The 15,075-nt window shown below is 34.2% G+C and overlaps 2 protein-coding genes across 2 annotated transcripts; one reads left to right on the top strand and one right to left on the bottom strand.

The window, feature by feature from the left end:
* Positions 1 to 1,571: 1,571 nt before the first annotated feature.
* LOC105337168 (E3 ubiquitin-protein ligase TRIM71) lies at positions 1,572 to 6,768 on the bottom strand. Its single transcript, XM_066088555.1, has 2 exons — positions 6,627 to 6,768; positions 1,572 to 3,369 (listed from the first exon to the last, which is right to left on the bottom strand). Exon 2 carries the CDS (start codon positions 3,358 to 3,360, stop codon positions 1,708 to 1,710), a length of 1,653 nt encoding a protein of 550 aa, XP_065944627.1. The 5' UTR covers positions 3,361 to 3,369; positions 6,627 to 6,768; the 3' UTR covers positions 1,572 to 1,707.
* A 5,387-nt stretch (positions 6,769 to 12,155) lies between these two features.
* Positions 12,156 to 13,190, top strand: LOC105337193 (papilin-like). Its single transcript, XM_034471141.2, has 2 exons — positions 12,156 to 12,419; positions 12,710 to 13,190. The coding sequence occupies exons 1-2, from the start codon at positions 12,161 to 12,163 to the stop codon at positions 13,183 to 13,185; spliced, it is 735 nt and encodes a 244-aa protein (XP_034327032.2). The 5' UTR covers positions 12,156 to 12,160; the 3' UTR covers positions 13,186 to 13,190.
* Positions 13,191 to 15,075: the final 1,885 nt, after the last annotated feature.

The raw sequence follows: 15,075 nt of genomic DNA, 5'->3' as shown, positions 1-15,075 counted from the left end.
GTTGCGTGTAAAAAAAAAGATTTACATTGAGTTGTGTAACTGTAATTTTTCCATTACATCGTCTTTAGTGAAAATAGCTGCAGGACTGTAGCTCCCGGTCTGAAAAAATTCGGATGGACGACCTGGGAGCTACAGTGCCTCCCATAGTAAAAAACTGCAATTTACGGCGCACAAAAAAATGCGCTAGTTTTGGACTGATTATTCTCATTTATGAACACATTCTGTACAAATATTTGATCCCAAAAAATTCCTCGGACATTTTACTACAGATATCGTCACTTCACTTATTTCTGATAGTCTTTTAAACACCATCACCAGCCCTGTGAATTGAAGTGGTGCAAGTTTGTTTACATTTAAAAATGGCGACTCTCGATCTCGACGTAAATTAACATACTTTATTTTCCGAGGTCGGTTATCATGTTAAGAGAAAATCTGAGACAAGTTAAGTGACGATGTCAATAGTAAATTTGTTGAAGAATTTAATGGTACTACTTTTTTTTACAGAATTTGTGTGAAAATAAGGTTAATAAGTCCAAAACTAGCGCAATTTTTTGTGCGCCGTAAATTGCAGTTTTTTACTATGGGATACTACTATGAATAGTGAAAATAGCATGGGAACTGCAACACATTCTTTAACACGCTATGAAAGTATTTTTAAAGTGAGTAAAATTTGAAACAAAAGTTCGTTGATTTGGTCCCACATTAAACGCTCTGTATTTTTTTTAGATGTGCATTATTCTTTCGAAGTAGGTTCGTGAAATTTTTTTTTCAATTTTAGAGACGTTGCACCAAACAAACTGTTTTTATATGGTATACATTTGAAAGGGCCAATATTCCTTGATAATTAAAGGAATTTAATATCTCAAATATCTTAAGTTTTGCTACAGCGTTTAAAAAACAGGACCGGTGGAATTGCATTTTGGTAGGCCTTCGGGAATACAATACGACTATCTTTTGTTTTTAACGCACTGCACAGAGTGCACCTCATCTATATCAACCTCTCGTGTACTCTATACTAATATTTGTATACAGAAATTTTTCAAATAAAGAATATGAATTTTTTGCATTTCGCCAGGTCGTTTTCGCTTGTGAAATTAAGAAAACCAAAAAATGTGAATATATCATTTAATTATCATAGAAACAAATGACGTAATCAATAGCAAACCATATAAGTATACATTTAATTGGCTGGAATGAAATAAAATGTCTATATACATGATCATCATTAAAATGTCGGTTTACTAATATTTCTTTCCCTCCTCCATTACCACACAACGAATGCAGCTCCAGACAGAGTGCCTAGTGCTGTACTTATTTCTGCCGTTACAAAAATTTTGATAAAATTAATTAAAACAAATATTTGATTAACGAATTGAGAATAATGAATGTACTGTAAACATCCGAAATCAAGTAATGTTATTGAATTGTTTCGCATTGTGCAATCCTGTATATCGCAACATCTAATGATATATCAATTCTATCATTAATTAAGAGGTGTTGTGGAATTAGCTTTTTTTCTTTCTTTTTCCTTTTTTTTTTTACTTTTTGCAATACAGTCTATATATAGAATGAGTCGAGTTTTATACTCTTTTGTATATGAGTGGATACTAGACCTATGCAGTATAGTTGTAGAAATAGTCAAAGTCAATAATGTCAAATACTCATTACTGTTACTGTAACAGAATGAGAAATAACACTCGCATGTCTTCATTCTTCTAAGTATTTGATTCTTTTGGCGATTCCGGTCTTACACTCTCCCACCAACATCTCACCGTGACCAAGGATACACACGCTGCGTGGTCTATTTATTCCTCCTTCAGGAATGATGAACCTCAGGAATCGTCCGTCTCTGTCCAGCATGTGAATCTTGTTACCGTCAAAATCTGTAACAATGACGTGACCGACAGAATCAGTAGTGACTGATAGAGCTCTAAATTTACTGTCCTTCCCCGAGTACGAGTACCGGAATATGCCAAATCTATCGACAGCAACGACTGCTTTTTTCTCAAAGTCAGTTACAATGATGTCCCCGTTAACATTCTCAGTGATGTAAATCGCCCATATGTACAGAGGTTGACACTGCGAGTCGTACTGTATTTCCTGGAGCACGGTACCGGTACTGCTGTATCGGACGACTTTGGACTGATCGTCTTTACGGAGACAGACCAGTAGATCACCGGACGCGGTGTTTGTGACGCCGTATGGCTCCCAGTCCCCGGTAGTGAACATCGTCACCACAGTGTCGGTGTCAGATATCATTTTCACGGCTTTTTTTGTTTGATCGCTGTACACTAGGTTTTTGTTGTACATACATAAGTACATGCCTTGGTCAGTAATGCTGATGGTGTGGTGGAGGTGTCCCTGGAGATCAAACAACTTCAGTTCATTGCTTGCTCCTCCCATCCACACTTTGTTATCGTCGGTAACGGCCATGTCATACAAACGAGATTTATACTCTTCACTAGCAGGGAACCCAGTGTCTATAACAGAAGTAACTGTTGGTACATCTAACATTCTCCTACCCGGTAACTCCCTTTCTTTGAATTCATCTTCCAAGAGCAAAGTTTTTTTCTCTTCCATTTTTTCAACGTATCCGAAATAAGTTTGCAAATAATTTGGATCTATTTTGCATTCATAAAATGATGGAAATGAATACTGTGTGAACTCATTTAAATTCTGATGATTCTGAATCACTGGCACAAAAGTCTGCATTTCTTTCACGTTTTTTGATTTCTGTAATTTTATTGTTTTCCCGTTCATTTCATTCACTTTTCCAATCAATTCTTCAAACTCTTTCTTTTGATTCTGTAATACAGTCTCGTGTTCCTTTTGCATGTCATCCAGTTCCTGGTGAAGTTTCTTCACGGTCTTCTCGATCTGTTTGTGCCACTCTTCTCCCCGCGCTGTAACTTCATCTTTCCTCTGTTTGTAAATCGAGGATATTGAGGACAGCAGCTTCGTCGTGTGCTCCATAATTCTTTCTAATTCATGTTTGGATGACTTAAGTCGATCATTTTCCTTCGCAATAACTTTTAAAAGTTCTTCAATTTTATCGGACAGCTCAGACATTTCGTGCGATTTGTGTTTGATAGATACACAAAGGATGCATATCGGAGCATCACAGGTTTTGCAGTATGCGGAACAATCGTTTTTGGGATGTGACTCACAATGGCATGTGTCGTCATCATCCTTGCTGGCGAAATCTACAATTTCATGAACGTTTGTAGATTTCACGCGTAGATGTATGGTGACACAGGGGTCACAGAGATTGACCCCGCATCGTCTGCAGAAAAACGAGACTGGTTGTTGACACAGGTCACATTCCACCAAATGCCGGGCTTCATTTCTAGATTCCATCATCTGTGCACCCTGTGAAAATAGTAATGAGAAATTTTTATTAAATAATTTATTTCCTGAAATGGTCATTTAATACATGCCTGAAAAGATTTTTTACGAAACACTATTATCAGCTATCCATTAGAATTCTAAGAACCTTTATAATAGTTTTTAACAAATCTTCTACTCATAAGTTTCCTCTATGTAACACGCATGATTTAACCTATTTAGATATTAATATTTTAAAAAATGAAGAACTTCATAAGAGAAAACCTCTAGTATACCCTGTTTTTTTTTCATTTTGTTCAACTTCGATAGACTTTTCGTCAAAATTATTTAGCTACCGCTAGCGCTAGGAATACAGGTACATATCGTAGTATCCCGGGTCACTTAGAAGTAAGATGAGCATTTCCTGAGCAATTAACACACCCCCTTAATGTGTGTCAGGAGTTTACTGGCAATCGGGTATTCTAAAAGCTATTATTTATACTTACATTATTTTTAAAATTTACCAGTTTTCCAATCCCGTGTTAATATAAAGGTGATACTTTAATGTTTCTGATTTACATTAGATGAAAAAAAGGTATGAATTTTTAACTGCTGAGACATGCATACCCTGCAGCAGGCACGTAACATCGTTTTTTTTCGGGGGGGGGGGGGGGGGGGGGTTGAGGTAGGCAGACTCATTCAAACAAAAAAAAGGCTAATTCCCAAATGTTGAAAATCCCTATCTTAAAAAAAAAAAAATCCCTATCCTTGGGAGGGGCAGTCGGTAGTACCTCAAACTTCAGTTTCAATGTTCCTTTCCTTAATTTCACTTCACCCCCCCCCCTCCCCCCAATGCTACGTGCATGTACATACATGTACTAGTAAATATCCCTTGAAATCTTTGTAAACTGGCACCATACCAACATTATACATGTACGTGTTAAAAGCTAAATAGCATTTAAGGTGGCTCGACTTAACGAAATAATATCATTTGACTGATCAATAAAAAATGTTCAATAAAAAGAAATATCTTTTTTTTTTTCAACAAAATTAATTCCCAAATAAGAGACTGATTTAATCTATCATTCATTTGATATGATTTTGGGGGTATTTTTTAAAATGTTTTTTGCTGCAAACAAGATATTTTAAAGCTTAAAATTTGGACTCGATTAATTTATTAAGAGTCAGGAAGGGTCGTATAATTTTTTTAAAACAATTCCTAGATGATAACCCGCGCAACGCGGGAATTAACACTTAACAAATGAATGACAATGCTGTAATGTTCAATCCTTTTTTTTCGTATATATCGTGTCCGAATTGTTTCTTAATTGTTTCTTAACGTATTCTTTATAGTTGAAATAACAAAAAACAACTGCAAAGCTGGATATTTAGAAAAGAGATGAAAAATTTAAACCGAATTGTTTGATAAATACATAAACACGACCTTAATTCTTTTTTTGTTGCAGCCACAGGGGCCAAGCCCGTTTAAACATTAGTTTCAATGTAACCATAAATAAAGAAAGGGGTCGAACTCTGACCCAGATAAAAAACTACCAGCTCGCTTCAAAAGCCTAATAAATCAATTATTTTTTACAACACTTGCAATATGCGTGTATTTTTCAGAAAAATAATGTCTAAGATACACTCATGCCCAATTTCAAGTTGATGGGTCTTAAAATAGCGAAGATATACGTCATTATTCTCTCGAATTCGCCAGTTTATTTTTACTAGGACATTTACCGGTCCAGGGCACACGATGGGATTTTGCCTCTGACAACAGCAGTATTGCAACAAGCCGAGAAACATTCGCACTAATCTTTTAAAATCTCACATCAAATGCACGCTACTTACTTCCTTAAATTTCGATAAAATTCCGTAAATACTCTCCAAACTGAACTTTTATTCTGACAGGGCCAGCCATTTTGACGTCTTCGAGAAATACTGATTCTGATTGGACCATCAGGAATATTAACCAATGAAATTGAGTTTAACATTTTCTATCACAATGGCCGGTCTGGTCAGAAGTTAATGTGGCTGCAGAATAAAAGTTAAGTTTGGAGAGTATTTACGGAATTTTATCGGAATTTAAGGAAGTAAATAGCGTGCGTTTGATGTGAGATTTTAAAAGATTAGTGCGAATGTTTCTCGACTTGTTGCAATACTGCTGTTGTCAGAGGCAAAATCCCATCGTGTGCCCTGGACCGGTAAATGTCCTAGTAAAAATAAACTGCCGAATTCGAGAGAATAATGACGTATATCTTCGCTATTTTAAGACCCATCAACTTGAAATTGGGCATGAGTGTATCTTAGACATTATTTTTCTGAAAAATACACGCATATTGCAAGTGTTGTAAAAAATAATTGATTTATTAGGCTTTTGAAGCGAGCTGGTAGTTTTTTATCTGGGTCAGAGTTCGACCCCTTTCTTTATTTATGGTTACATTGAAATTAATGTTAAAACGGGCTTGGCCCCTGTGGTTGCAGCTGCGTGAAAAATGATTACAAATATTTTTTTTAACCAGTGAGTGGGTATTTAAGACGTTCTTTGTCTAAATTTTGTTATTTAAGTCAAATATTATTAAAATTGTTATCCCCGTCCCAAATGTGAAGGTCCGATAAAAGACTGTTTTTGAAAAAAAAATTGGGGAGGGTACAACACCCCCCCCCCCCCCAATTAAACTTCCCCGTTTGACACAATCTGTTCCTTGTTTACAAATATATGTGTAAAGTTTACTACCAATCTGTCGTGGTATTAAAATGTATGAAATTTGACGAAAACGCTAGTGTATGCATACATGTAGTTTTTAAAGTGTAAAGGGAGATAAATCCAATTTCTTTACGTCACCGTTTACAAATCATGCTTGTTTTATTGTTGTTATGTCCTCCATGGATTCATGATTCACAGATAAAGTTTATTCTATTTACACGATCAGATCAAAGAGATAAATAAACAAAATTTAAATTTAACTATTCCCCAAATATCTTCTTGACATTAATAAATATGTCAATAGGACAAAAGTTACAACTTACACATGCGCAATCAGAACGTGAGGTGTATAAGCGTCATGTCATGTTACAAAATAAAATTCCAAAAAGTTCCTAATTTATTAAATTACTTTATCATTCTTTTATAATTGAAAAAAAAAAAAAAAAAAAAAAAACAGACAAATCGTATACATGAACAATAATTGAATTTGATGGTCTAGATACCAGTCTTGGCAAGTACAGATCATTTAAATGCATTTTTCTCTTATTAAAATTTAGGTTAAATGTAACACAGACAGTCTAGATAAAAAAATTACCTCAAATAATGCAGGTCTGTCCCATTAGAAAAGAAAATTCTTCTCGAAGGAAATATGGACGCAAACAAAATCAACTTTCGGTTTGACAATTTTCCTAATACACTTCCTCCGTTATTCTGATCACGCCCGCCCTTTCCGTAACCGATGGAAAAAAAATTGCGGTTACGGAAATGGCCGAGTAGTTACGATTGGTTAAAGGGGGGGGGGGGTAACTAAAGGGTCTATATTTGAGGTAGAAAATCAATAGCAGTATTAGTTTCATCAGAATTGATTTATCGTTCTTTGTAAACTTCCCCTAAGTGTCGCTTTAAAATCCCAACTCGCCGGTGTTCACTAGTCGTACTAGCCTATGAATAAAAGTTGTAGAACTTGTTTATAAAACGTTGTAAAATGTACATTGTACAGAGATAAAAAAAAAACTTCCGAGAATCGCGTGATTATATACCTTATGCAACTTTTTTCAGAATTTTATATTCATTTTTTGATATATCACTTGGCACATATATTTTTTATGAAATGGGTCAATGGGTCATGGGTCATGGGTCATGGGTTAGAGAGAGAGAGAGAGAGAGAGAGAGAGAGAGAGAGAGAGAGAGAGAGAGAGAGAGAGAGAGAGAGAGAGATGAATTAAAAAATGAGGGAGTTGTCTTTTTTTGAGGGAGGGAGAGAATTTAAATTCACTCATCATAGATAACACGTTTTAATTGATTTAAAACGTGAAAAGGGTTCTCTTGAAAATAAAAACCGTAAGTGTTCCATAAAATTGTTTGAATATAGACATCAAATGTAATCATCTTTATCCAGTTATATTTACATCTACCAAGTATTATTCCCTCTATTTCTTACGAAAACTTATAGTTAATTCATAGCTCTATAGAAACAGCCAGACTGAAATATACATGTACATGCCCCGTTTATCGATTGGTCGAAATCTACAGCGGCTGAAACTGAGAAGATATTGACAGGTTTGAACTTGACACGCCCTGTTTATCGATTGGTCGAAACCTTCAGTGACCTACAACATAACACGGACTGCACGAAGTAATCATGATGATGTCAGACTCAAAGATTTGGCTGTTTCTTCTAGCTAACGTACTTATGTACATTAACAGTAATTTAGTGATTTTACTTATTTTTCATAATCAATTTTTAATTAGTTAAAAGAGAGATGTTAATATAAACAATAAAATGCTCTCTTTGATGATTCATGCGGGTTATAAAGGTATCGATCATTGCAGGAAAAAATTACATAACCCGCTAACGCGGGTTATGTATTTTTTCTGCAGTGTCGCTACCTTCATATCCCGAATGATTCACCAAAGAAAACATTTTATTGTTTAGATATTCACATTCACTGAGTATTTCCACGTCCCTCTATGTCTATAGCAAACCGATTGTAATTCACAGCTCTATAGAAACTAATAGGGCTGAAATCTACACGATCCAGTTTTAACTTAGCTCCAACTGAGTTACTTTTATCTACTCTTTATGATTAATTCAGTAACTTATTGCAAGAAAGAGGGAAGATATAAACAAGAAAACGATCTATGTGATGATTTTTGCGGGCTATGAAGTTACAATGTAGCGACCATTGCAGAAGAAATACACTGCTTATTATATGACAATAATATTATTTTTTTCACTCTAACCCAGTAACTAAATTCAATGTATTTGTATAATTACTTACGTGAAAAACAATTTTTGAAAAAAAAACACAATTTCGTCTACCAATTTTTTTAAAAGTAATATGAACTGTATTATTTAGAATTTTATTTTGCTGCAAAAATCTGCTAGTATGATAAGTCTGCATATAGCCTAAATTTTTATGATAAATAAGACTTAAAAAAACATTGATGTTTGTCAGAAGAAAGATTTCTCTTCTAGAGAATATATAGTTGATAAATTTTTGTACAGGACGACAATAATTCAATTTTTCTCCAATTAAGGCTTCTCAACGGCTTTTCCCACAAAAATATGGCAAACAGAAATTTATAAACCATGATATTTTTTTGTCATTTTAGTAGAAAACAACATTTTCGTATAAAAAAATTTCAACATGAATTTGCAGCTCATATTGCTTTACTATAAGAAACAAGAATATTTTCATATTAGCGATGAATCAATTCATTTGATAAAAGGTCACATGAAAACTTGAACGTAGGTTTATTTTACATGAAATATATGTTAATCGAAATCAAATAATAATTTATAAATTACTATATGTCGTTTGATATGAGAATGGAATTGGTCTGTGGAGTATTTTCCTTTACTTTTGTCTGTCAACATCCTCCTTTCTTCGTATGATCATAAGGCCATCACGAATGGGAACCATTATCTGTAGTAAAATAAAATTTTGTCGAAAGCATGCTCACTAATTTTTATAAAGTTAAGATACGATGTTACACAAAGTAAATGTCGATACAAGAGAGATAACTGTTATTTGGTTCGTTGCAAATATCAGGAATCTGGGTGCACATGGGGGGGGGGGGGGGGGTTAATGATAACAATGATGATGTTGTGTTGAGTAAAGTCTTCCCATTTGGCACTTTTTTCGACAGGGGAGTGGATAAACACATGTTTCATGTTTCATATGTGTTCACATATTCTGTATGTGCTGATCCAGATTTTTTTTCCCGGGGGGGGGGGGTCTTTATACCTATTGTATTTTATACCAAAAATTACGTTCTTTAAAACTATGACAATTTTTTTAATTAAAAAGAAGAATGTGCGGACATTATTCTTGTTAATTTTACTATGTAAATTTAATAACTTTAAACAAGGAATGTACATGTACGGAATCAGATTTCCAAATAATTTGTAGCAACTTCTATAATTATTGAATAACTGGCATTATCATACATGTAGCGTACACACGGACCCGACGGAAACAATAATTTGGTTAGTACTACTTACATGTATAACTACTTTTATAAATGATAAAAGATGTGAACAACCTTATACAATTCCAATTCACAATACATGCACTCAAGGGGTTTCAGCCCCCCACCCCCATTTTAGACTCTGATGTTAAACATTATATCATAATGTGAGGGTTATTGTAAACTGATGGACTGTATTGCCCAGTTGTATTTTCTGAATAAATATTAAATAGTTTAAATATACGAAATGATTTGTTACACGTACCTTTACTTCATAGCCGTATTTTTTCTGTTTTAATTGCGAAAACAATCGACTGACTTACAAAGTTGAATTTGTGAATGTATCTTAGGGTGGAATAACACACCTGGAAAAATCACTTATATTTGCAGTAATTTTTTATCATGAAAGATATATTGATAAATAAACTATACATATGTCAAATAAGCGAACAATTTGCAGTTTGGGATCATAAAAAATGATTATCTCAAAAAATTAATTCAGTAAGTAACTACAAAAAGCCCCTGCGGGATTCGAACTCGAGATGTGCGGATCTCAAAACTGACAACTTATCCACTCGGCTTTAGAGTAAGTTAAATATTGCCATCAAAAAATTCTTTTAATGAAACGAAATATCGTTTCGATCAGAGGTCATTTTGTGATATGTTATTCCACCTTAATGAGATTCTGATAATTTTTCCATTTTTCCAGAGGTTATAAAAAAAAATCAATGTAGAAACCGAAACTTTCTTATTTGCAAATGCTGTATTTCAAATGTCTTCGAACAGCTGCTGATATTCTTTGCTTACAATAGATTTTTGAATTCATCTATAACCTTTTAATAGAATATGGATAGAAAAATTAAGTAGATACATGTCGTTGGATAAGCCTCCGTCACCCACCCTTCAAACGCCACCCTCACCCCCACCTTTAATATGAACCCCATGTGACCAGCCCGCGATATGCCAATAAAAAAGTTTAGGACAAATTTTCAGATCCAAAGCAAAATGCAGGAATACTGTTTAATATGCAGTCCTAATGATCTATAGATAAATATCAATTAATAAAGAAAACTGCTTTTTCTATACATGTATTTGAAAGAACGGCCGCCAATTTATGCATTCAAGAAGGCATTTTTATTATTAAAAAAAAAGAATTCCCAAACGTATTAAGTTGTTTTGTTAAATGCAATAAAAATCTTAACCGTTCAATCAAAATTTTATACTTTATTTTAAAAATAAATTATAATAAATATTTTAAAAACTACATTTGCAAAATGTTCAAAAACAAATTAATTTTCCTTATTTTTACGAGCTATCGTTGACTTCATTGCAGTTTGTGTCTTTTGAAGGTGACAAAAGAAAGTCCTTGGTTTTTATCTAGGTCAGAAAGACACAGAAAACTACAAGTTCAATGCACCTTTCACTTGAGTAAAACAAATAAATTCTTTAGTTGCCGTTGCGCTTTTATGTGCTAGGGAATAGATTAAAAAGACATTTCCTTTGTCGAAATGATCGCTTAGATGAACTTGATATGTAAAGCGAATTGCAGTCTCTGTTATGATGGTACATGTATGACATGGATTAATTTACAGAGAGAGAGAGAGAGAGAGAGAGAGAGAGAGAGAGAGTTTAGATTCATTTATCAGAGAGAGAGAGAGAGAGAGAGAGAGAGAGATTACTTTCCATGAATTGAACATAAAATGTTTATTTATAAACACTTTCTTGAATTAATTAATTATTTGTCAAATCACTAAATCCCGCAAATTACAAACATATAACTTTTTTTAAAAATGTAAGATGACTGAGATACTCTTAAGCTTTATACATGTATAAAGTCAAAGAGAGAGCGAGAGAGAGAGAGAGAGAGAGAGAGAGAGAGAGAGAGAGAGAGAGAGAGAGAGAGAGTCGTCCATTAAGTCACTCAGTTTTCGTGTTGCCGTTTCTCGCTAGCAGCATGAAGATTGTAGTAGCTAGGTTGGCATTTCTCAGAAACATTCAATTACTGGAAGGTTCTATCAAACCACCGATGTCAATAAGCCCCAAATTTCATGTAAATTATCGCGATACAAAGCGGTCAACATAGTCTCAATAACATGGAAACCTTGTGACATGGACGAAAAATAGTGTAAATCTTAACAAGCGAGTTGTTAATTAGTTGATGATACACATTGAAAATCTCTATAAATATGAAGACTTTTCCTGGCTTGAAGTAAACCGGTCCTTAGGGCAAAGCTGGTTCCATCGAGGTTAAAGGTAACGATTAGAAATCCAAGTTGATATATTTTTTTGCGAGTGAATTAATTATATATTTTTTAAATCTAATATTACATGCATTTCCTTAATTTAAAAAAAACTTTATGGCCGTGGCCAGTTTTAGACTTTAGTAAGCTCATAAAGAAGAAGAATGATGTATAAAAATAAAAAAAAATTAAATCTAAAGTTATTAAAGTTAAATTAAATATATATGAAAATGTTTCTTTACCAAATATAAGTTTGTAGCTTAAAAAATCACTATTCAGATTTAAGGTCAATCTGACAGCTGTTTTGACCGCCTATACTTTTTATTAAAAACATCATTTTTTTTTCAAACGAAAATGAATCATATTTTAAAACCGTGCCTAAAATTAAGTTTGCCTGTCATTTCAGTTCATAAACATGGCGTACTTCCATTATTTGCTTCTGCTACAAATAGCAGTGGTTTGTGTGGTTAATGGCGCCAACAGCAACCCAGGAGGAAATGGTAACCGCGCGGCGCAAATGGCGTCCGGAAACATTGGCAGGAGCCCGGGTATGGCAAGGATGATGCGCGAGATGATGAGCGGACAGAGTCCAAACAATGCCGCGGGTTCCTCCCCGAATGAAGCAATTCCATTTCCCGGTCCACGGGTCATCGCTCCCCCTAATATTCCATTCCGTAAATATAATTTTATATTCTGCTTCTAGTAAATTGAGATGCTAATGACACGACATCAAATGAGAAGACTATAGGGATTTTAGGAATTGTTTTTATCTCTTACTTTAAAAAATTAGTCAATTCTTCTCTATAAGTGTGTACAGATTTCATCATCTACATGTAGCATTGATTTCTAGTATCAAGAAGTATAAATCAGCCACAATATTTATAGCCTTTCTGCCGATATATGTATCGCAAAAATTTAAACAATAAAATCCCTTTTCCTTACAAAATATAGATTTTTTTTACAGAATGCTCTTTGTTTGCTGATTCGGGATACTTCTGCCCTTTTGGTTATGAAAGACCTAGCGTGCAATGGTACTACGAACCATACTCCCAACGCTGCGAAGCCTTCTACTACCGAGGCTGTGGAGGAACTCCGAACAGATACCATAGCCGTTTGGAATGCCTCAGATCTTGTGGTTGCTTCAGTAATATCGACTACGGAAACTTTTGCCCCAATACCTTTTATACTACTCGTTGGGTTTTCAACAAATACACTGGTGCCTGTGACCGCATCAGATTTGGAGGATGCGGAGGCGGAAATGACAACAACTTCAGGTCTCATCTTGAGTGCGAATCTACTTGCGGACCCAGCCATGACCGGCCCTTTGGACCTATATTCGGGATTGGCAATATGGCGTTAGGTGCTGCAGCATCAGCACGGGGAAACATCGCCCAAAACCAGGCAGCCGGTAGAGCGAACGGAGGAAAACAATCAAAATAGAGAATATCGTGTAAAACTAATTTTGAATAAAAGTTTTAAAAACTTACTTTGGGGTTTTCTTTCTGCATTAAAAAAAACTTGACAAATGAGATTCTGAAATGTCTTTGCACTGAGTTAAAATTTAAAAACCGTTTAGTATTAATTTCTAAATACATGATAATTTAAAATATCTTTTGCCAAATTTACATCGACCGGATTGGGCCAATAAGTTTGTTGTATTTTTTCTTAGTGAAAAAAACGTGGTCTAAAATCAAGAGTTTTTCATTAGTTTTAAGGCGATGTACACGAAAAATTAAAAAAAAAATTGGGATCTTTTACTCTAACACTTCGGTCTCGGACCAAAATTACAAAGTTTCAAAATAATGGCGACCAGGTCTGCATTGAAGCCAGAACTGGTTAGAGCAATACTAGTAGGTGAGAATCAACGATGAAGTTTGAATCTCTTGAATATCCAACTTTTTATTGCATACTATGTATTTTGTTATGTATCTCTTATTTAAATGATGTATAGTAAGATAATAAAGACCTTTATCAACATTGCAATTGTGTAGATTGCGTTTCTTTGAATATATTCTAACTCTTGAAAGATTGTATAATACATGTATTAAAAATATCTGATGTTTGCAAAATCGCTATTTAATAGAAATATTTCATCTATGGTAGTTGAAGTAGCACATAAGCGTTACAAACTTAGTATGACCTTAAAACCCACACCCCAATAAATCAGTGAAATAACCATTTTCAATTCGTTTCCACATTTATTAAGACTCCATCCATGTGGTTTAATGTAATATAGAGAATTGGATACTCTGGTCTGGATTTAGTTTCCTAATTTTGAAACACATAACTGACCTATTCGATGAAGACCACAATGATGCCGAGAGGCCTGTTGTACATCTTGTTACTGCGGCCTTTTTAGTTTTGGATAGAAGACCGTACCATTTCACTTACACAAATCGACTTTTCTGTACAGTGTTCCTGGACACCCGGTAAATAGTACATGTACATTACTGCCATCCTTTGCACACATATGTATATCAATTGTTCTCTAGTGCTTACACTAGCATCAATTTTCACGGAATTTAGTTATCGATATAACGCCAATATACTCTGTCCAAACATGTTTATGCAGCACATTTTCTTTAATTATTTGATATCCATAAATATTTCGGGGTTCATACGATGTTCGTTTAATAATTATTAATATGAAATCTCATACGCTCCTTCCAGCTTGTCAGGTTCCAATACACGGCTTAAAGAAAGAGTCTTTTCAAAGCAGGATCCAACATTGGAACGCCTACTTTGAAAAGCTCAAAAAACTGTCACGTGCCATAGCATCTGGATAATTAAAATACTAAGCACAAAATATGAACTTCATAATCAGATTAAAATATAAACCACGCAAAACGAATTACTTTGAAAAGGTTAGATATAACGTTTTCATGTACCTAGATATGCGACATGCTCGAAAACATTTAACCTACCTCAAAACCTTAACTTCTTTTAGCATCCGAAACCTGAAGCTTAGATTATGCTTCCAAGCCTTCACGTGTTTCATCGAAATCCTTTTTTTTATTCACATTTATTCATTGTATTTTCATAAAAAAGTTTTAAGGTAAATAAAGGTGTAAACATTGAATCTTTTCTTTCTTTTCCTCTCACCACCCATTCAGTCATGTACAACTATTCACTATAGTAAAGTAATATGCTTTAATTTGCACGGGTAAATGGAAGATAAAAAAAAAATAAGTTAATCGATTACTCCTCTTGATACTAAAAAATATAAAATATTACTCTACTAGTTTTGTTCAAAAATATTTTTCCATAGCGACCACTGGTTATCAAAAATTGACAATTTTGAATTGTGCATTGCTACACAACTTCCAATGT

The sequence above is a fragment of the Magallana gigas genome, chromosome 6 (genome assembly GCF_963853765.1).
Source record: "Magallana gigas chromosome 6, xbMagGiga1.1, whole genome shotgun sequence".
Taxonomy (NCBI): Eukaryota; Metazoa; Mollusca; class Bivalvia; order Ostreida; family Ostreidae; genus Magallana; species Magallana gigas.
This window is presented reverse-complemented; position numbering and strand designations above follow the sequence as displayed.